General features: G+C 46.9%; 1 protein-coding gene across 6 annotated transcripts in view; it reads left to right on the top strand.

The window, feature by feature from the left end:
- Window positions 1-523: 523 nt before the first annotated feature.
- LOC142491601 (tapasin-related protein-like) overlaps window positions 524-22,199 on the top strand; it is a 36,677-nt gene continuing 15,001 nt past the window's right edge. For 5 of the 6 annotated variants that reach the window (XR_012800438.1, XM_075594398.1, XM_075594400.1 and 2 more), the window contains exons 1-5: window positions 524-624; window positions 5,632-5,832; window positions 11,770-12,039; window positions 16,826-17,167; window positions 17,418-17,744. Coding sequence is in view for 5 of the 6 variants with exons in the window: in XM_075594398.1 (XP_075450513.1) it covers window positions 579-624; window positions 5,632-5,832; window positions 11,770-12,039; window positions 16,826-17,167; window positions 17,418-17,744 (1,186 nt within the window). In the remaining variant the exon portion in view is untranslated. Of the gene's footprint in view, window positions 625-809; window positions 1,507-3,721; window positions 3,761-5,631; window positions 5,833-11,769; window positions 12,040-16,825; window positions 17,168-17,417; window positions 17,745-22,199 lie in introns of those variants that run through there. The other variant, XM_075594401.1, reaches the window with a different exon arrangement.

The following is a 22,199-nucleotide window of genomic DNA, read 5'->3' as shown; positions in this document are numbered from 1 at the left end:
GGTTACCCGCTAAGGTAATGAAGTGGCCTGTACATGCATTTTTCCTGCCTCGGATGCATGCCAGGGGGCCTCCGGTGCTGGTATTAATGGTATCACCTCTGCAGCCCCCCTGCATCAATCCGAGTCAGGAAAAGGGCCTGATTTTTTTTTAATGTCCCCTATCGCCGCTCAGCTCCAGCTTCTTGCCAACTTTTTTTGGCGGAGCTATTTGGAGAACATCTCTCCATTTTATTGGCGCGATCAGCAGCGAGATGCTGATCGGGGCTACCTGCATACGGCGGGTTTTAAAACTGGCGAGATATTGCTTCTCGCCACCCGCGCAGCGAGTTTTTAAAACAAAAAAAAAAACTGGCGGTTTTTCCTCATCTCGCCAGTTTCTCGCCATTATCTAATTTGCTATAGGCATATTTGGCGAAAACCTGGCGAGATTGCGCTTCTCGCTGCTCTCTGCATAGGCCCCCTAGAGGTTTATCTCTAGTGACTCAGTCTCCTCCTCCAGCAATAACTTTCCCTATAAACGAAAGTGAAAGCACCAAAAATGAAAGACCGTCTTTCAAAATTTCCCTCGTGAAGCTCCAATGGACTCCAAGTTGTTTTTTCTTATTCTTTGTATGGTGATATATGGTAAGTGTATGTAGCAGGGGTTTGCTAACCCCTTCACTGCTGTAGAGAAAACAATGCTGCTGCTGCTGCTGCTGCTGCTGCTGCTGCTGCTGCAGATCATACCATCAAGTGAGAACTGAGGGAAATATGAGCTCAGCCATACAAACAAACTACTGTTCTTACGTTTTTAGACTCCATAATAACCCTTTTATTGCTGGAGGTGCCTGCAAAGATGCATAGTGGTTACCCTAGGGTTGTCAACTTCTAAGGTCCCACATTGGTGAGATTGGGGCAAAAAACAGCATGAAAAACTACTGACTTCTAAAGATTGAAGCTCCCCTGAAGTCTATGCAAGTCTGATGTTAAAAATCTACAGTATGAAACTGAGACTCACAGGAATAAAGTGGAAGTTGGCATGTCTGGCTAACCCTTTCACCGCCAAAGTTTCCAGCAACATATTGCATAGATAGCAAAAGGATTCAAACAAAGTGGTGGAGCATGAATTGCATAAAAAAATAATATGTATTGAATATCTTCATAAAGAGTCATTCACATGTAAGTTCGTAGATTTATGGGGTACATAGCTTTCTTCAAGTGTACGGTGACAGCACTTAAAGTTCTGTACATGGTAATTTTTTTATCTATGGAAAACTGTGACATTGGTCCCCTAAAAGATGTTACAGATTTCAACAAATCTTCACTTCTCCAGGATCAATAAAGCTAGAGAACCAAAACACTGGACTATATTTGCATTGGAAAGTCATGTAGATGTAGGGTGACCATTCGTACCGGTTTTACCGGGACAGTCCCATTTTTTTGTGTCCTGTCCCGGTTTTAAGTCGTCCCGGTTTTTGTCCCTGGTCCCGGTATTGCGGGGCAGCGGCGGTGAGAATGCGGCGGCCGGTAAGTATTTTCTATGTACAATGTGTGTGTGAATGCTGCCGGGGGGACTGAATGAAGGAGAATGCCGGGGGCGGGACTTAGAATGCCGGCCGGCCCGCAGGGGATTGGATGAATGATGATGCCGGGGGCGGGACTTACAATGCCGGCCGGCCCGCAGGGGATTGGTTGCAGGCAGGTCAGAGGAAGCCAGGGGCGGGACTTCCGCTTTGTGCAGAGCACACGTCTTCCCGCACCTGGCTCCTCTGTGCGCGGTGAGTGTCCCCCTTCTGTCCCGGGTCCCAGCCAGGGGGGGGGGGGTAATAGGAGGTGGTAGTGGGGGTGCGCCTGCCTTTGTACCACCTTGTACCTTTGCCCCCCCCGGCGCTCCCAGCATTGCCCCCCCGGCGCTCCCACCATTGCCCACCCGGCGCTCCCACCTTTGCCCATCGGCACTCCCACCATTGCCCATCAGCGCTCCCAGCTTTGCCCCCCTGGCGCTCACAGCTTTGCCCCCCGGCACTCACTTTCCCCCATCCCCTTGGTGTGGGAGATGGGCTCAGGGGCGGGCAGTGGTTGCTGCGCGGTCGCGGGCGGTGCAGGGGCTGGCAGGCGGTGCAGGGGGAGGCGGGGTGTATCTGTGTGTGTGTATCAGTGTGTGTATCTGTGTGTGTGGGTGGGTGGGTGTGTGTGTGTGTGTGTATCAGTGTGCGTGTGTGTGTGTATGTGTATCAGTGTGTGTGTGTGTGTGTGTGTGTGTATGTGTATCAGTGTGTGTATGTGTATCAGTGTGTGTGTGTGTGTGTGTGTGTGTGTATCTGTGTGTGTGTATATCTGTGTGTGTGTGTGTGTGTGTATCTGTGTGTATCTGTGTGTGTGTGTGTGTGTGTGTGTATCTGTGTGTGTGTATGTGTGTGTGTGTATCTGTGTGTGTGTGTGTGTGTGTGTGTGTGTGTGTGTGTGTGTGTGTGTGTGTGTGTGTGTGTGTGTATCAGTGGGTGGGTGTATCAGTGTGTGTGTGTGTGTATCAGTGGAGGTGTGTTGTGTGTATCAGTGTGTGTGTGTATCAGTGGGTGTGTGTGTGTGTATCAGTGGGGGTATGTGTGTGTGTATCAGTGGGTGTGTGTGTGTATATCAGTGGGGGTGTGTTTGTGTATCAGTGGGGGTGTGGGGGTGTATCAGTGGGTGTGTGTAACAGTATCAGTGTGTGTGTGTGTGTGTGTATAAGTGGGGGTGTGTGTGTATCAGTGTGTGTGTGTGTGTGTATCAGTGTGTGTGTGTGTGTGTGTGTCTCCCTCCCTCTCTCTCCCTCCCTCTCTCTCCCCCACCCTGTCTCCCTCCTTCCCTCCCAACCTGTCTCCCTCCTTCCCTCCCGCCCTGTCTCCCACCTTCCCTCCCACCCTGTCTCCCTTCCACCCTGTCTCCCACCCTGTTTCCCTCCTTCCCTCCCACCCTGTCTCCCACCTTCCCTCCCACCCTGTCTCCCACCCTGTCTCCCTCCTTCCTTCACACCCTGTCTCCCACCCTGTCTCCCTCCTTCCCTCCCACCCTGTCTCCCTCCTTCCCTCCCACGCTGTCTCCCTCCTTCCCTCCCACCCTGTCTCCCACCCTGTCTCCCTCCTTCCCTCCCACCCTGTCTCCCTCCTTCCCTCCCACCCTGTCTCCCTCCCTGTCTCACCCTGTCTCACCCCCTCCCTGTCTCACCCCCTGTCTCCCTCCCTGTCGCAACCCCTGTCTCCCTCCCTCCCTCCCTGTCTCACCCTCCCTCCCTCCCTGTCTCACCCTCCCTCCCTGTCTCACCCTCCCTGTCTCCCCCTCCCTCACCCTCCATGTCTCACCCTCCATCACCCTCCCTCACCCTCCCTGTCTCCGTCCCTCCCTCCCTGTCTCCCTCCTTCCTCCCTGTCTCCCTCCCTCGCCCTCCCTCCCTGTCTCCCTCGCCCTGTCTCCCTCCCTCGCCCTCCCTCCCTCTCTGTCTCCCTCCCTCGCCCTCCCTCCCTGTCTGTCTCCCTCCCTCGCCCTCCATTCCTGTCTGTCTCCCTCCCTCGCTTCCTGTCTCCCTCCCTCGCCCTCCCTGTCTCCCTCCCTCGCCCTCCCTCCCTGTCTCCCTCGCCCTCCCTTCCTATCTCCCTCCATCCCTGTCTCCCTCCCTCGCCTGCCCTCCCTGTCTCCCTCACCCTCTGTCTTATCTTAACTGCCGTATACCTACACCGAAGTAACCTACTCTGCTTTCTTCCAGATCTGACTCAAATTTCACGCGGGAGACATCGGAAGACAGGTAAGGAACACCTCCCCTCCAGTATAGTACCTTGAGGGACTGTGGATCAGGTAAGATCCCAGGGGGGATTGCTGCTTTTAGAAATTGTGAAGAGGGGGCATCCAGACACTGGTTAATGGGTTCAGAATCATTCACATCTGGGTTTTTTTTTTGTTAGATTATTGAGGTGTACACACACACACACACACACTCTCTCTCTAATGGTAGTAAAGTATAAGTGTACTTCAATAAATAAACTGTTATATATACAAAAAAAAAAAATGTGTCCCGGTTTTTCATTTTAAAAATCTGGTCACCCTATGTAGATGCAAAAAAAAAAAAACAAACAGCTACAGTATTGACGTTTTGCTTACGTTTGCAAACTTCATCTTCTATTGTATTCTTAGGGTATTATTCTATATATGCTGAAGTGGCTGTTTGGGGCTGTTATCGGACAAAAATCCCTGTTGACGTTTATGGTGATTTTCAGCCGAAAATGGCAGATACAGACTTTCCAGCCGAGATGCTTTGCATGTCTCTTGCTGTAGCGTTAGGCTGCGCTTATAGTGCCGGCGACGCAACGGCGGCATCGTGTCCCGGCAAAACAAATGCATTGTTGCCGTAACGTGTGCTTATAGTGCACGCGACGGCGACAAAGTGACGCAGCGACAGTGCTACCAAAAATTTGGTAGTCACTGTTATTTTATTTTTTCAGCGACGGTCTCCCCTTGCGGCCAATCGGGAGCTTCTCTGTGCCTTTTATGACGTCGCCCAAAACTAAAGTGCAACTCTAGCGATTGGCGACGGGTGACATCATCGGTCGCGTCACCGTCGCCAGCACTATAAGTGCGGCCTTATTTTATACAAATAACAAAGATGGTTTTTCGATATGCCGATTTGGACATCCTTTTCCAATTCAACAATTGCAAGGAATATATTCAAGTTCCCAAACGTCATCGATAACGCAAGATTGTCATAAATAACTGGAGACAGCATAAAACACTTGGTATAATCACTATTGTTTTTAAAGCAACATTTAAAAAAAAATTGTATTTAATAATAAATAAAATCTAATGTGTTGTTCAGCAGGTATAAGTGATCGAAATATTAAGTGCCCAGTACTCCCCAGTACACCCCAGATCCCATTGCAATCTAAGTTACCATAGTAACCTTAGAAGCTAGAGAGTAAGAAAATCATGTTTCTTAACTTTAGAGAAACATCCCCCACCGACTGAGCCATCCAATGGGTTCCCCGTTTTCCCGCCTCAACCTACTCCCACCATTACGATTGTGGCCCACCTCCTGGAACGTGCTGGGAGCAGAAATCCCTCAGGGCACTTTAGCAATTTTCAGGACTGTCTTTGCCAATTCGGGACTGTGGACAACTATGCATGTGTAATTTTATGTATATAAGCACCATCCATGAAATAAAAGTACTTTTTTTTCCCCCAAAATAAAATACAATCTGATATATATATTTTTTTACTTTCATATTTTGGAGCCGTAGTACTCTACCCTGTGGAAAGCCTCAAATTGATGAGAAATTTAACTTTTTTAGTTTTACCATTACAAAAAGGGTAATCTTATAGGAAGATGGGATGTAATATCTCAAAAACGGTTGCGCCTCCCTATTGACAATTACTCCAGTCTGGAAGTTTTAAAAGTGAAAATTCTTGGCAACCAGGGATAATCTCAAAATCGAATACAGGTAAAAAAAATTAAATATGCGCCTTAGGAGGAATTGTGCAATTTTCCCTGGAGCAGCTTTGGCAAGTCACCTTTTACAGTGTTTAGACAAGTATTTTGCAGGTTTGTTTTTATTTTATAGTAACTACGATGATATTTATCTGTGTACATTTGATTTAAAAACTCTGCCTCTGTTTATATTGCAGGAAATCAGACTTTTGAAGACGTGACCTTCAGGGAGAGCAAAAAACTGCCCTGCTTATTTGAGAAAAGACATACATCTGAGAATAGTCAGTGGGTGGAAAACAAAGAGCTTACCCAACTTGGGGCCTGGTTAGTGCTGGGAAGCAAGTCAGGATCTGTACAGGAATCTTTTGATTCGGAAGGTGTTAGATTCATTTTGAAAGGTGAGACAAAAGTGCTTTTATTTACACATTAGCAATACATACTGTACCTTACCTTGGAAAGCACATCTGTCAAGGCTCACTAATTTTGAATTCAGGTTAGTGGAAATAAATCATATTGTAGGTGTGTATGTGTATTACTAAAGTGTGATAGCCAGTTTTGCTTGTTAACATTAATTTGAATGACTATTAACCAGCGTTAAAGGAGCACTTCCCCATAGCCCCCCTTTTTATATGTAGCACCTTTTCCACCCTGCCACGGAAGATCTGGCCACTGCATAGGTGTTTTCCCTGGGTACTGTAGCTCACCTGCTGGTTCAGGAAGTCTGAGTGGCTCCGTAGTTGAAGTTTGGGAGCAGCAACATGGCAGGCTTTTTACATCTCTTTACTGTGCAGCGCCTCTATCCCATGAGGATCCTGCTGGATGTAGGATGGTCCCCACAGGCAATACTCCTTTCCAATAACCACAAACCATAGTTGGTCCAACTGCAGTTTTATTGTATAACAGCATGATCGTCCTCCAGCCCTGGAACAGACCCCAGGGCCTTGAGGCCCCAAGATCCCCTCCCAATCTCCTTGACCCTCTGGTAGGGAAAAGGGTATCAACCTCTCTCAATTTGGTAGAGTGTCAGCTTTTATACTCGGGTGGGGGGGAAGGGCTTGTAACCCTGCCCCATAACAGGGCAGGTCCAGGTACTGACAGGCATCACACCATATACATGTGACCCAGTCAGTACCCTCCCCAGATATGACACTCCAACTGCCGGTTTAGGCCTGCCACTGCATAAGCAACATAGTACCCATCCAGGCTGCAACTGCAGACTAGGCCCTGCGCATGAGATTAATCCCTGCCTGTTCCTATCAGGATTTATAGTGTTGAGGCCAGTAGAAGGCTATAGCCAGTGCTTGACAAATCACCCAAAAATCTACTCGCCGAACCAAAAAATCTACTCGCCACCTAGTCCCGCCCCCAACCCCGCCCCTAGTCCTGCCCACAACCCCGCCCCTAGTCCCGCCCCCGCTTTTAAAAAAATACATAAATAAAATAAATTGAATAAATTCCTAGTAAGAACATTCGTTTTTGACATAAGTTTATTTATTGTATTACATTATACTACAATTGGTCCTTGTTACGTGTGTGTGTGTGTGTGTATGGGAGAGAGAGATTGAGTATGTGTGTGTGTGTTTGTGTGAATAAATGTCAGATCTAGAAAAAAAAGCCAGATGTGAATGACTAGTTTCCTGAACCCCTTAACCAGTATCTGGACGTCCCCGCTTCACAATATTTAAAGCAGCAATCCCGCCTGGGATCTTACCTGATCTGCAGTCCCTCAATGTCCATGTACCCTCATTCCCGCAATGTTATACATTGGAGGGGAGGTGTTCCTTACCTGTCTTCTGGGTTGGGGGGGATTCCGATGTCTCCCGGGTGAAGCTTGAGTCAGATCTGGAAGAAAGCAGTATAGGTTATTTCGGTGTAGTATAGGGCAGTTAAGATATACAGGGTAAATAAGATATCCAGATCGAGAGTGTGAGACAGAGAGTGTGTGAGACAGAGACAGAGAGACAGAGAGGGGAGAGAGACAGAGAGGGGAGAGAGACAGAGAGACAGAGGGGGGAGAGACAGAGACAGAGAGGGGAGAGAGACGGAGAGACAGAGAGGGGAGAGAGACAGAGAGGACAGAGACAGAGAGGGGAGAGAGACAGAGAAGGGAGAGAGACAGAGATGGGAGAGACAGAGAGGGGAGAGACCGAGAGACAGAGAGGAGAGAGACAGAGAGGGGAGAGACAGAGAGACAGAAAGGGGAGAGACAGAGAGGGAAGAGAGGGGAGAGACAGAGAGACAGAAAGGGGAGAGACAGAGAGGGAAGAGAGGGGAGAGACAGAGAGGGAAGAGAGGGGAGAGACAGAGAGGGGAGAGACAGAGAGACAGAGAGGGGAGAGACAGAGAGACAGAGAGGGGAGAGACAGAGAGACAGAGAGGGGAGAGAGACAGAGAGGGGAGAGAGACAGAGAGGGGAGAGAGACAGAGAGGGGAGAGAGACAGAGAGGGGAGAGAGACAGAGAGGGGAGAGAAACAGAGAGGGGAGAGAGAAAGAGAGGGGAGAGAGACAGAGAGGGGGGAGAGAGAGACAGAGAGGGGGGAGAGAGAGACAGAGAGGGGGGAGAGAGAGGGGGGAGAGACAGAGAGGGGGGAGAGACAGAGAGGGGGGGAGAGACAGAGAAGGGGGAGAGACGGGGGGTAACTGACTGACGGGGGGAGGCAACTGACTGACCTGGGGGGGTAACTGACTGACTGGGGGGGGGGTGGGATGACTGACTTTGACTGACTGGGTGACTTTTGACTGACTTGGTGACTGGTTGGGGGGTGGGATGACTGACTTGGTGACTGGGTGAGGGGATGGGATGACTGACTGGGTGACTGGGTGAGGGGATGGGATGACTGACTGGGTGACTGGGTGACTGGGTGGGGGGGTGGTATGACTGACACTGACAGAGAGGGGAGAGACCGAGAGACAGAGAGGGGAGAGACAGAGAGGGGAGAGACAGAGAGACAGAAAGGGGAGAGACAGAGAGGGAAGAGAGGGGAGAGACAGAGAGACAGAAAGGGGAGAGACAGAGAGGGAAGAGAGGGGAGAGACAGAGAGGGAAGAGAGGGGAGAGACAGAGAGGGGAGAGACAGAGAGACAGAGAGGGGAGAGACAGAGAGACAGAGAGGGGAGAGACAGAGAGACAGAGAGGGGAGAGAGACAGAGAGGGGAGAGAGACAGAGAGGGGAGAGAGACAGAGAGGGGAGAGAGACAGAGAGGGGAGAGAAACAGAGAGGGGAGAGAGAAAGAGAGGGGAGAGAGACAGAGAGGGGGGAGAGAGAGACAGAGAGGGGGGAGAGAGAGACAGAGAGGGGGGAGAGAGAGGGGGGAGAGACAGAGAGGGGGGAGAGACAGAGAGGGGGGGGAGAGACAGAGAAGGGGGAGAGACGGGGGGTAACTGACTGACGGGGGGGAGGCAACTGACTGACCTGGGGGGGTAACTGACTGACTGGGGGGGGGGGGGTGGGATGACTGACTTTGACTGACTGGGTGACTTTTGACTGACTTGGTGACTGGTTGGGGGGTGGGATGACTGACTTGGTGACTGGGTGAGGGGATGGGATGACTGACTGGGTGACTGGGTGACTGGGTGGGGGGGTGGTATGACTGACACTGACTGACTGGGGGACTTTTGACTGACTGGGTGGGGGGTGGGGTGACTGATTGGGTGACTGTGTGGGGGGGTGGGGTGACTGGGTGGGGTGACTGACTGGGTGGGGGGTGACTGACTGGTGGAGCGGGGGGTGACTGACTGGGGGGTTACCTCTGGTGTCCTGCACACACACATTCTCTCTCTCCCATACACACACACAAACACTCAATCACACACACACACACACACACACACACACACACACACACACACACACACACACACACACACACACACACACACACACACACACACACACACACACACACACACACACACACACAATCTCTCTCTCATACCCATACACACACACACACACACACATAATCTCTCTCTCATACACACACACACACACACACACACACACACACACACACACACAAAATCTCTCTCTCATACCCATACACACACACACAGGAAGGGACCTGCGCCGGAGGGGAGAGAGAGAGGGGGGGGGGAAACACCCCGCTACTTCCTCCCGCCCCGCGCGAGCAGCAGGAGCACCAAGGGGAGAGAAACACCGGCAACTGCAGTATCTTCAAACCCGCGCGGGCAGCGGGAACACAGGATGGGGTGGGGGAGAGAAACACCGGCAACTGCAGTATCTTCAGACCCGCGCGGGCAGCGGGAACACAGGATGGGGGGGGGGGGGGAGAGAGAAACACCCCGGTTACTTCAGCATGTGACCCGCGCGGGCAGCGGGAACACAGGATGGGGGGGGGGGGGAGAGAAACACCCCGGCCACTACAGTATGTGACCCGCGCGGGCAGCGGGAACACAGGATGGGGGGGGGGGAGAGAACCACCGGCAACTGCAGTATGTTCCGACCCGCGCGGGCAGCGGGAGCAACGGAGAGAGGGGGAAGGATGTATCAGTGTATACTGTATATAAATATTTAAAGTGCATTAAATTCCCCCCACCTGAAGCATCTGTCCAAACTCCTCCATGACCGGATCAGTAAATTGTAAATTATAGGAGCTGACAGAATTATACAGCAGGATATGAGGAGGAGGAGGAGGAGCAGCAGCAGCAGACGCGCATGCACGCACGCACTCAACTCCCCCCCCCCCCATTACTTACCCATGCAGAAAGGGCGGTTTGAAGTCCTGGCAACTCCATCCCGCGTCACAGCCAATCAGCTACGATTTTTTTTTCTTCGAATTTTTTTTTTTTTCCGAACAGTGGATTTTTTTTTTTGCAGAGCAGGGGAAAGGTTACTGGCCACGAGCCAATATCCGATCGCAGCTGGCGAGTTGGCGACCGGGTTTGTCGAGCACTGGCTATAGCCAAGGGCACTTGGCTACATATATACTGGATAGCAGTGGTTCCCAACTGCAGTCCTCAAGTACCACTAACAGTGCAGGTTTTAAGGCAATCCTCTCGTTAGCACAGGTGGCCCAATCGTTGTGCAGTGCAGGTTTTAAAGCAATCCTCTCATTAGCACAGGTGGCCCAATCATTGTGACTGAACCACCTGTGCCCAAGCCAGGGTATCCTTAAAACCTGCACTGTTACTGGTCCTTGAAGACTGGGGTTTGGAACCACTGCTGTATAGATTGGAAGTATAGGTCTCTGAAGCTGAACTTCATTTATTTCTGCTCCAGGGATCACCTGGTTCCCAAGACACTTACCCAGAAAGGTGCCGCAACTTACTTCCTGGATGTATTAATGCCTGTATCACACTGTAACAGAACTGCTCCTTTAAATGTCTTTGATATTTTATTGAATATACCCCACAGACATTTTTTGTTGTTGCTTGATACCAATAAAAATCAATCATATCCACTGAACCTTATTTCATTCCCTGCTAGATATAACTGCATTGTAAACTTCTACAGCAGTGGATGATTTATCAATTATGTGAAAAGACAATGATTTTATTATGAAGGTGACCCGAATGTGCAGAATTTAGCAACCCAAACCATTATTTCGATGCGATGTCTGATTTGATAATACAAAACAGGCCTGATATTTATAGAAACAATCATTGTGGAGAATGAGAGGACAACTTTAGTGACATTTTGTTTACCATAACATTTCATAAACATGCTATACAGGTTCTTCTGAGCCTTCTAATTGCAAATTCTTAAGCCTGTGTTATTTACATTGTTTACTGTCTCATTCTCTAATATTCCAATTCAAGCAAATGAATCTGCTTCTCTTTCACTAAGGTCGGTACTCAATGTGCTGTGAAGCTGGTTCTCTGTGCTGTTGAAGATTTTAATCCCATTGGTTTGAATGGAGTTGCACTCTTCTACAGCACTGGCAAACGGCTTCACTGCATATTGAATATAAGGGCCTAAAAAAGTAAGAAGTACTGTACAGTACCTCTAAACATTTTCATATGCAATAATGCACAATTCAACTACAGCCAATAGATGGCGCCATAAGACCATAAACTGAAGCTCTGTATCAAGGAAACTGTGTGGTCTAACAATAGTACTCATTTACAATGAACAAACTGCTCTCAAATATGTCTATTCTTTTAAAATAAATAAGTACCTATATCCAACATTTTGTGATGTCGTCTTTAAAACAGGCTGCAAACTTTGTACGGCACACAAAGAAATTAACAGACATTTGATTTATCAAAACAGTGGACAAAATATAAGACTTCAAATGGAGTGTGTACTGTATGTCCTCAGTCAAGTTTGTCGCTGTTCTTTTGTAAATAATGGGGCTTATTTTTGCTTTGCAGATTCATCAATGACATTGATGTCATTCCTGGACAATGATGCAGATATGCTGGTTTGTGCGATCAAGTCATATTTCACCAATAATATTCAGATTCTCTGGCCTGGTATCCAGACCAATAATATTGTGGATTTGTGGTTCATCTGCACATTTAAACACATAGAAGGCAATTTTGAGGTGACAACATTTTTAACCCAACTTCCAGGGAGACCGTTAGTGGAAGAAAATCTACAACCGCATGTTTCCCAGGATGCTGACACACTCTATGTCTTAGGTAATGTAAAAAAATTGAAAAGAAAAAACGATTTTTGACCAAAGAGCACCACCATGGAAAGGATTAACCCCTTGGTTGCTAGAAAAGTATCAGTCAAGAATGTTTCGTTTCAAGAACATCAGCATGTTTGTTAATTTACCTCTGATTAACAAAGGTATTGAACTGCAGACCCTTTCTTATTGCGGTTTACATGCTCCCAAATTACCCGTTCTTCAATACTTTACAAGTGTATGTACAAATAACCCATCATTAAAGAACAAAAAAATTCCCAAAGTAGATCCGAGGTAGTCTAATAGATATTGTTTATTTCCTTAAAGCAGGAAATCCCAGCTGATCGTTTCTTTTTAAAATTGATTTGATTTTATAACATGATTTGAACTAAGGATCCTCCAGACAAGAACCTCGCTGTTTTCAGCTCTGGGTACACCCTAGTTCCCAAGATACCCAGTTTCAGGTGCCAGTGTTCTCCCAACCCAGGGAAACAAACTAGGCGCCAAACCGTGGCCCAGCAGTGCAATCTTAAAAATGACCAGCAGTGCAATCTTAAAAAAACATGAAGTGTACCAGTGTCACGGGATGACCAGGACTTATACCAGGGATCAATATGGCTGACAGAAACAAGAGAGTTTATAAAATTAATTTATTCGAAAAATATATCCACAACAGTACATACTGTATACACAGACAACACTCACACATAACTGGGGGATAACTGGGAGTACCCTATAACCTAGGCGCGTGGACCCCCGTTACAAAGTTTTCCCCATTCTGCTCGCACCCTGTGTTGAAGCAGTTACCGCCTTAAGCAGCCCCACACCAACTGACACTCAGGTGCTTAGAATTCTGAGACCTCCAACTGTCACTAACTGACTGGCTGGGATTGGCTGGCATTCCCTCAGCCATAGAACCATCAGGGCCTAACCCCTCCCCTTTTTACCTCATGCAACATAACCTGAGTTCAGGGAAAGGTCGCAGGCAATCTTTCAAACTTTCCCACTGAAACACAGTTAACCCCCTAGTCCCTGAACTGATGGAACCAGGTTTACAATACAGCTATGCATAACATATAAAACATATAGCATAATACACTGTATTATTGATAGGTAGGGGTAATGGCAGGCGTAACCTTTATTAACAGCAGCCATATTTACCCCTACCGTCACAACCAGCACCTAAATATTTTGTAAACCTGGGGTCATTGGGGCTAAGGACAGCGTGGTTCCGTTCTTCAGAACCCCCTGGTTCGAATCCATTATTTAAAAAAAGATCCATTTTGGTTGCTTTAATATATCATCTTACAAGTTTACATTAATTTACCTGCCAACTTACTGTAATTGCAGTTCTTCAAGTAAGAGACACAAGGACACTCCCTTTTTAGCTAAGAAAATGTATGTACAGTATAATGCAAACGTTTCTGTATTGTCCAAGAGTTAATCCTTTTACAACCCGTCTACTTATCAGCTTTTCCCTCATCTAGCTCCTTTGAAGAACTCCGTCAATGAGCCCTGAAATACTAATATCAAAACTACTCAGTTGTTAAAATATCATTGTAAGGACTGCTGTCTCTTTTGTTCTGGTCTGATATACATGTGCATCTGCTTGGTCATTATTTGCACGTCTGCAGTTTGCTGTTTAAATGTTTGTTTGTTTTTCTTTTGGAAAGGGAGACTTGAACTTGTCATTTACGCCTCTTTGTTTTAATAACTTTTTAAAAAAAATAAGCCCATCAGTGCTTGATGATGATAAATTCAAAAACAGACTTATGGATGCACTCATTGAGATCTCCGTCTCCCTTTAGGTTGTAATAGTTGTCGTGCTTCTTGGTGAGTTAAGAGTATCATGCTATGGTTTTGCATGTAACTCGTTCAGTGCTGAAGTCAGAAGTTCTTTGAGGATATTTTAAAGCAGCAATCCCCCACATTTTTCATATCCCTTTTTTTTCACAGAACTAGTTGGGTAGGGGGTCCTCCAGAGATGAGCAACACCATTTTTATCTTTGGGGACCTTTCACCCCTTGTTCCTGTGATATATATAATTTTAGTTGCTGGGGTTCTTCCTGTATAGTTAAAGATGGCCATCTGTCATCCAATACGAAGCCGCAACGTTATCTCTCCTATCACACTGCTTCTTCCTATTGGCCCACGGACCAAGAGTGAATTGACTGCCATTTTGATTTCCCAAATGGGATTAAACATTGGCAAATAAAATGGTAAGTATCTCAAGAACCAGGAGAGGGAGGTGAACCCAGAAGTAAAAAATAGTGATGTTCAGGTTAGAGGATTCCCTGGTTCGAATTTTGGGAAAACATTGATATGAAAAAGAAACAAGTAAGGGGGATTGCTACTAATGCTTTACTGCAATAGCATGCCAGAAGGACGTGGTATTCCTGTCTCTTGTTTTACTGCACCAACTTAGAACAGGACCAAATAAATAGGATAGTAGAGAAGATACCTTACAAGCCTTCCATTTCTTTGTTGTCAAGCCAACTTAGGTTTCAATCTCCTCACATACTGTATATTTCACACCTCACCCTCTTTTTAGACTTTTTACATTTTTGCCGCTGGGATTGGCTATGTTGTGGTTCATATAATTTCTATGAATACCCCTAAATCTGTACATCCCTTTGTTAGCCTACCTTCATGGGCAATTGACCTTGCTTAATTAACCCTTAGAGCAGGGGCGCGCAAACTTTATTAGCGGCACCCCCCTGCCTGTTCTCCTCAGTTAGAGCGCCCCCCCACCTTACCTCGCACGGCATCATATGACACCGCGGGGTCGTGTAACATCAGGTGACCCGCGGCGTCATTTGACGTCACGTTACTGTGGCAACCATGATGTCACATGACCCCACAGCATCATTTGATGCCACATTGCTATGCCGACGCCTGACGCCAAGTTTCTGAACCACGGTAAGTGTAGTTGCAGAGGCCTCGCGTCATAGACCGGCTGAATCTGGGTAAGTAAAGTGTTGCAGAGGCCTAACACGATCCCCCGGCATTTCATTTAAATGCCTTGGGGAAGAGCGCGGGACCTCTGCAACCGCCCGCGCCCCCCCAAAAAATCTAGCACCCCCCAGTTTGCGTACCGCTGGCTTAGAGCAAAGGTGCGCAAACTGGGGGGTGGGAGATTTTGCTGGGGGGGTGGGGGCCGTTTCAGAGGTCCAGCACTCTTCCCCACGGCATTTAAATTAAATGCCGGGGGATCGAGTGAGGCCTCTGCAACATTTTACTTACCCAGACGCACCCACTCTGTGACGCATCGCCATGGCAACGCCGCGGGGTCATGTGACATCACACATCAAATGACCCCGTGGGTCACGTGACGTCACATGACCCCACAGTGTAATTTCATGCAGCTCTAAGGTAGGAAGGGGGGGCGCAGGCGACGCAGCAGGGAAGACATTGGGGCGCAGCACAGAAAGTTTGCGCTTCCCTGCCTTAGAGTACCGCAGGGGCAACTCTAATACAGTGTATGATCTAACCCGGGAAAAAAACAAACCTTTAGTTGGGCATGACATAATCACTATGTACTAGGGCACCCAAAGGATTAAAAAAACATTATTTAATTTTTTTAAATGGCCTCCAAGTTACGTAATTTATAAAAAATAAAATTAAGGTAATGCACACCAAAAATGAAGTTAACAATAACATATTAGAAAGAGGTTAGCGGTTGCTTCCAGAGAGACAAGCAGCCACCTCTGCCACAAGGCAGTCACAAATTGTCACATCAGGCTTTCATGGCTTATGGTCTTTCTTTATGTAAAATTAATACTCTTTTGTATGGCTCAAAAAACCACACCAAATTTATGAAAGATAAAAATCCAGTTGAAAGTAGTGGCAACACATTTTGCACTTGTTTTGCAGTCGTGAGACATTGATAAATGACCCACTTTAACTGCTGGCCTTCAAGCAGGGAGGGAACTACGTGGTAATTTCGAAGGATGACAAGTATGTGATTAGTGGTACATTTTACATAGTATTTTATTGAGAATAATAATTAGTTTGTCAGGATTTTCTTCTGTAAACACTGACACTTTCTGGGTTCCCCTTGTATAGTACAGTATTGAGTATTATAGTATTGATTAGTGTTTTACAGGGTCATACATTTCGCGAAAACCGGTAACGGGTACCCGGACAAAATGAACCATGGGATAATTAGCTGGTACCTGGCGCTTTTTCATCTACCCGGAAATTACCCGGACCCAGAAGCAGGGGGATGAAACTGTTCCCGGATAAGTTCCGAGTAGCTGAAAATACTTTAGCACTTTACCTACAGCTGGCGATGCAAGGTGAGGAAGACAGCGGCGACATCTGGGAGCAGCAGCAGACGTCCTGGTGGCGGTAGCAGCAGCAGTCTGTGTCGAGCCGGCGGGAGCAGCAGGATTACAGCAAACAGCTGATGCCGGTGGGAGCCGGGGAACCATGTGACTGGAGCAGGAGCATTCCTATTGGACAGCGGGCTCTTCCCCTGCTGCTCACAGATGTCGCCGTGGTCTTCCTCATCGGTCTTCTTCACCTTCCGTCGCCGGCTGCAGGTAAGTGTTGAAGTATTTTCAGCTACTCTGAAATTACACGGCTAGCCGGCGCCAGTCCCAGCCCCCTGCTGCCGGGTCTAGGTAATTTCCGGGTAGCTGAAAAAGTACCGGGTACCGGGTAATTTCCGGGTACTCAGTACAGCACTAATATTGATTCTTTTTTTTTTTTTAAGTTATATTATTGATACTTTTTTTCTTTTTATAGTTACCGTATGAATTTTGTGAGATAAATAACAAGAATTTGCTCTGCAGCTGTGTTTACGTTAAGTACCCAGACTCCTCTCATCCGGACAAGACTAAGGAAGGATGTTCTACTGGATTGTGCTTTCTCTGTGGACCATCAAGCAGATGTGACTGTAACTTGGAGTTTGAAGATGCAGGGAGGACAAGAGAAGAGATTACTTTCCTACAATGGATCCACAAAGGAGGTGGAATATCATATTAAAGGAGTCGAAATGCTGGTAGAAGAAATACCAAAGGGAAATGCTTCTCTTTTACTGAGAAATGTGGCTGTGGAAAATCAAGGGCTATATTCCTGTTCGATATCTGTGTCCTCTCTGTACGGGGACCAGAAGATCCGCTTAGAAGTTATAGGTACGTTTTTATAAAATAAATACAACACTATCGTACATTCTGTAACAATATTGTGATATTTGCAATTGGAAAATATTGGTGTCTTAAGGAAGTGAGCTCAGAAGCGGGAATTGTAATGGGAAATACATTTTTAATAATCTGATGACTTCCATTTTGGTGATATGTGAAGCACAATCCAGTTTCATATTTAGTGTAACCTAAACATAATTTGGAAAGTTTAAAGTATTGCTGTATCTTTCTCCCTACACAGAAAGTCCCACTGTTACTATAAATGTTGCATCACTATCGCTCGTGGAGGGACAAGAAGAGAAACTTGTTTGTGATGCCTCTTATTACTATCCACTGGATGTTCATATTGAGTGGCTACGAGAGCACCAGAGTAAGAAGTTTATGCCGACTGTAGTAAAGAATGTCCTCTTCAACAGCCACAAGAATAATGGTGATGGTACCTACAGCCTGTCCGGCTTCTTCATGCTCACAGGTTCGCTTCAGGATGATGGTGTTATGTTCACATGTCGTGTGGAGCATACAAGCCTGAAGAAACCCATTAGGAAAAGTGTGAGGGTTACAGTAGCAGGTATAGTGTGTACCATAATTTAAATAGTCTTCTATATATCCCAATGTATATTAATTGTAGGTTGTAATAACTTTTAGGGAACCAACATGAGATGTATTCATAGATGATACAGTGTATAGAGTTTTACAACCTCACGGGTCTCTTTTCCAGTGTACTTTCCACTGTTGAGGACACTTGAAGAAGAGACCTGTGAGACCTTTCGAAAGCTCTGTACACTACAATTCACAAATGACTCTCGTGTGTTCCCATAACGTTATTATACTCTTTACGTCCTACTTCCAACTACAGCTTTTTTTTTTTTTTTACACATATGTAATTTTCAGGTTTTTGTTTTTTCACCAAAACTAGTCCATCCCTAATGGATACGAGGTCCTCAGCATGTTTAAAAAAAAGTCTGTGGCAAAAATAATGTGTAGCTAGGATATTGTTGGTACAGTATAATAATGATCTTAAGTGACTGGAAGGTGTAGAAACAGCACCAAATGTATGGATCCTTTCTAAGCTTCTGCCTAAAACTGGAAAAGCAGGGGGTTTTGCAGTATGTGATACTACAGCTGGTGCCACACACTGCTCTTGCACAACTACTATAGTTTTTGAGGAAGAAAAGCCGAAAGTGGGACAGCCGTATTTTGCACAGCAAAATAAGCGAAGCTGGACGTGGTGACCGAGAAACAATTTATTTGATATAAAATACAAACATGGGGTACTGGCAAGTCCTCTAACGTATTTCACATGATGAAGGTGCTTTATCAATTATTTATTATTTTGCTGTGCACCGGCTGTCCCACTTGGGGTTTTTCTTACTGAACTTCATCTATTGCTTGGGAGCTCGCCCCACAGGAATTGTTCCACAGCCCGCGGACCGTGAGTTCTCAAACCTTTTTTTAACATCATTGTGCTGATATTTTCATGCCAGTTGGATTATTCATATACAGGCATACCCCGCTTTAAGGACACTCACTTTAAGTACACTCGCGAGTAAGTACATATCGCCCAATAGTCAAACGGCAGCTCACGCATGCGCCTGTCAGCACGTCCTGAACAGCAATACCGGCTCCCTACCTGTACCGAAGCTGTGCGCAAGCGGGGAAACTATAGAGCCTGTTACAAATGCGTTATTTACATCAGTTAGGCACGTATATGACGATTGCAGTACAGTACATGCATCGATAAGTGGGAAAAGGTAGTGCTTCACTTTAAGTACATTTTCGCTTTACATACATGCTCCGGTCCCATTGCGTACGTTAATGCGGGGTATGCCTGTATGTGTTATTACCCATAGAGTTGATGCCGTGACTGCCCCCCAACTTCTCTTTGTTAGTGGTTTTACTCACACATTTTTTTTTTACACATTACTTACTTACCTGCATGGATTTCATTGATTCCTGCTGATAAACTGTCCACTCCCAGCTGTGTCCACAGCAATAATCATCGCTGCGTGGTTTTTGATGCACCGGTTTTCGGCACTGGTTTGCAGCCTACCAATTTGTATCTAACATAGATTTTGGAAAGCTTTGTCTGTTTGCTATGCATTTGGACACCTCTTAAGATATCGTAACCACATTTTGCATGATGGTTCCTGAGATCAAAGAGCAGGGTTTTGTCAGTGTTTGGAAATTGGATACATCATTTTTTTAATTCTGTGAGTTATTACAATTTCTCTGACAAGCATGTCAGCCAGTGGGTGTTGAACATGGTAAGCTATGTATCTGGCATGTGACATTATACTGGTGACATCATAATGCATGTAGCCTGGTGGCAGATAAGGAGAGTCAGATAGCTTTACACAGAAAGGAGACAAAGAAATAGGAATTCAGTTGGCACATGAGGAGAAAGTAAGAATGCTGGAGAAGGAGAGAGTGGCAGAAAGAATTAGGGACATCTTAAGGTACAGTATTAAAGGAAAGTGATGGGAGGAAGAGAGATAAAGGGAAAGGGAGAGAAGGGGATGAGAGGAGGGATGAGGTTGGTTTCTTAGAATTCCCAAGCAATGCTCAGCTATTACATTATATTGCTGATTTATACGAATCAAGAAACAACTGCGCTTTCCAGGTTTTTATAAGATGCTACTGTACTACTTAAAATCTATTTATTAAGGTGCTCTGGTGCATATTTTATTACAGTTATACTCATTAGCATCATTATATGATATGGGGAGTGAAAACAAAGGAATTGGTGGAGGAGATCCTTGTTATAATGATGTGTGTGTGAAAATACAATTTCATTTTCTTGGTTAATTTTCCTTCATTTTCTTATCATCAATTAAACTACACCGAATAACCTGGTTTAACCTTGTCAGCCTAGGGTATTTTGCAATAAATATAACAAATTAGAAAGAAAAAAATAATTAGCACACCAACCATGGGCGTCCGCAGAAATGTTTTGAGGGGGGGGCATAATTTTAACTAGACAGAGAGAGAGAGTGGGTGTGGGGGGTGTGTGGGTGACGGGATGGGTGACTGACACTTGGGTGGGTGACTGACTGACTCGTGTGTGACTGACACTTGGGTGGGTGACTGACTGATTGTGGGTTGGTGTCTGTATTCATTCACAGACAGACACATACAGACACACCCTCCCTCTCAGACTCTCCCTCTCAGACTCTCCCTCAGACTCCTCAGACACTCTCCCTCTCAGACTCTCCCTCTCAAACTCTCCCTCTCAGACTCTCCCTCTCAGACCAGACTCTCTCAGACTCTCCCTCTCAGACTCTCTCAGACTCTCCCTCTCAGACTCTCTCAGACTCTACCTCTCAGACTCTCCCTCTCAGACTCTTCCTCTCAGCCTCTCTCTCCCCCTCAGCCTCTCTCAGCCTCTCTCCCCCTCAGACTCTCTCCCCCTCAGACTCTCTCAGACTTTCTCCCCCTCAGACTCTCCCCCTCAGACTCTCTCCCCCTCAGACCCCCCCCCCCTCAGACTCTCTCCCCCTCAGACTCCCTCCCCTTCAGAATCCCTCTCTCACTCTCAAACTCTCTCTCTCTCTCACTCTCAGGCTCTCTCTCTCACTCTCAGGCTCTCTCTCTCACTCTCAGACACTCTCTCTCACTCTCAGACACACACACACACACACACACACACACACACACACACACACACACACACACAAACACAAACACACACACACACACACACCTTGTCTGGTGCCACTCTAATGCAGATAGTCCCAAGGTGTAGCCCCATCTCTTTCTTACCCCCTCTCTTCTTCATTCACTCTCCCCCCTCACCCCTCTCTTCCTCACTTCCTCTACTATACCCCCTGTCTCCTCACTCTCCCCCCTCCATCAATTATCCCCCTCTGACTCAAACCCACTCCCTGAATCCGCCCTCCTCACATTCATTCCCTCCCCCCCTGATCTCTCTCTCACACACACACACACACACACACACACAGTCAGACACACACACACACTCAGACACACACACACACACTCAGACACAAACTCAGACACTCGCAACAAGGGGGAATCGGAGCAGGGGGGGGGGGAAACGGAACGGGGGGGCCGGAGCAGGGGGGGAATCGGAACGGGAAGGGGGGACCGGAGCAGGGGGGGGGGGAATCAGAACGGGGGGGACCAGAGCAGGGGGAAGATTTTGGAACGGGGGGGAATCGGAGCAGGAGGACAAGGGGGAAGCGAGAGTGGCATGGAGCAGTACTCATCTGACTTGCTCCATGCAGGAAAGGGCGGGCCTCGCTATGCAAGCTCAGATAGAGCTTGCGAGGGCCAAAAAAAAATAAATCCTGGCAGCGTGCCAACACGCGCCAGCCAATCAGGAGACAAGGGAGGTTTTTTTTTTTTTGCAGAGACGCGCACGCTTCCTTGCATATCGTGAGCACGCTAAAACCTGTCACGCCAGTGCCCTCTGTCCCCCGCTGTTGGCGGCCCTGGATCCAGGGGGGGGCAAGCGCCCCCCCTTCCCCGTCCTGCGGACGCCCATGACACCAACTAAAGATTATAATTAAATTATTTACAGGCAACAGCTTACTACAATCGTCTTGGTCAACAGACCACAGCGAGGGCTAAAATATGTATCAGATGGTTAAGAGTTGTGTTGCAGCTAACACATTTATCATTTTTCAGTTGCCTGAATTGTTCTGTATGTTTGCAGATACAGATATAGACCAACTCCCCTTCCCTAGAGCTGCGGGGACAAAATCGATTGCTTTTGACTCTAGTTTAGGTGCAGCCATTGCCAGTTGCAAGTTACTCAACAGGAAGCTTTGCCCTAGTGGGGGATTGCCACTGTGGTTTTAACCGGGCAACATCAGGCTGCTGGAAAAGTTTGTCAGGCTACATCTGTCTGTTCACATCAGATAATCTCACAATTACATGAAGGATTTTAAAAACATCCCTTTTTTCAAGTCAAAGGTATGGTAAACACTACCAATGAATACATTGATTAATATTTTCATGTTTCCACTGGTTTATTTCCATTGATAAATATTTCCTGCATTTT

The sequence above is a fragment of the Ascaphus truei genome, chromosome 3 (assembly GCF_040206685.1).
Source record: "Ascaphus truei isolate aAscTru1 chromosome 3, aAscTru1.hap1, whole genome shotgun sequence".
Taxonomy (NCBI): Eukaryota; Metazoa; Chordata; class Amphibia; order Anura; family Ascaphidae; genus Ascaphus; species Ascaphus truei.
The sequence above is the reverse complement of the archived record's forward strand: the minus strand, read 5'-3'. Positions and strand labels throughout refer to the sequence as shown.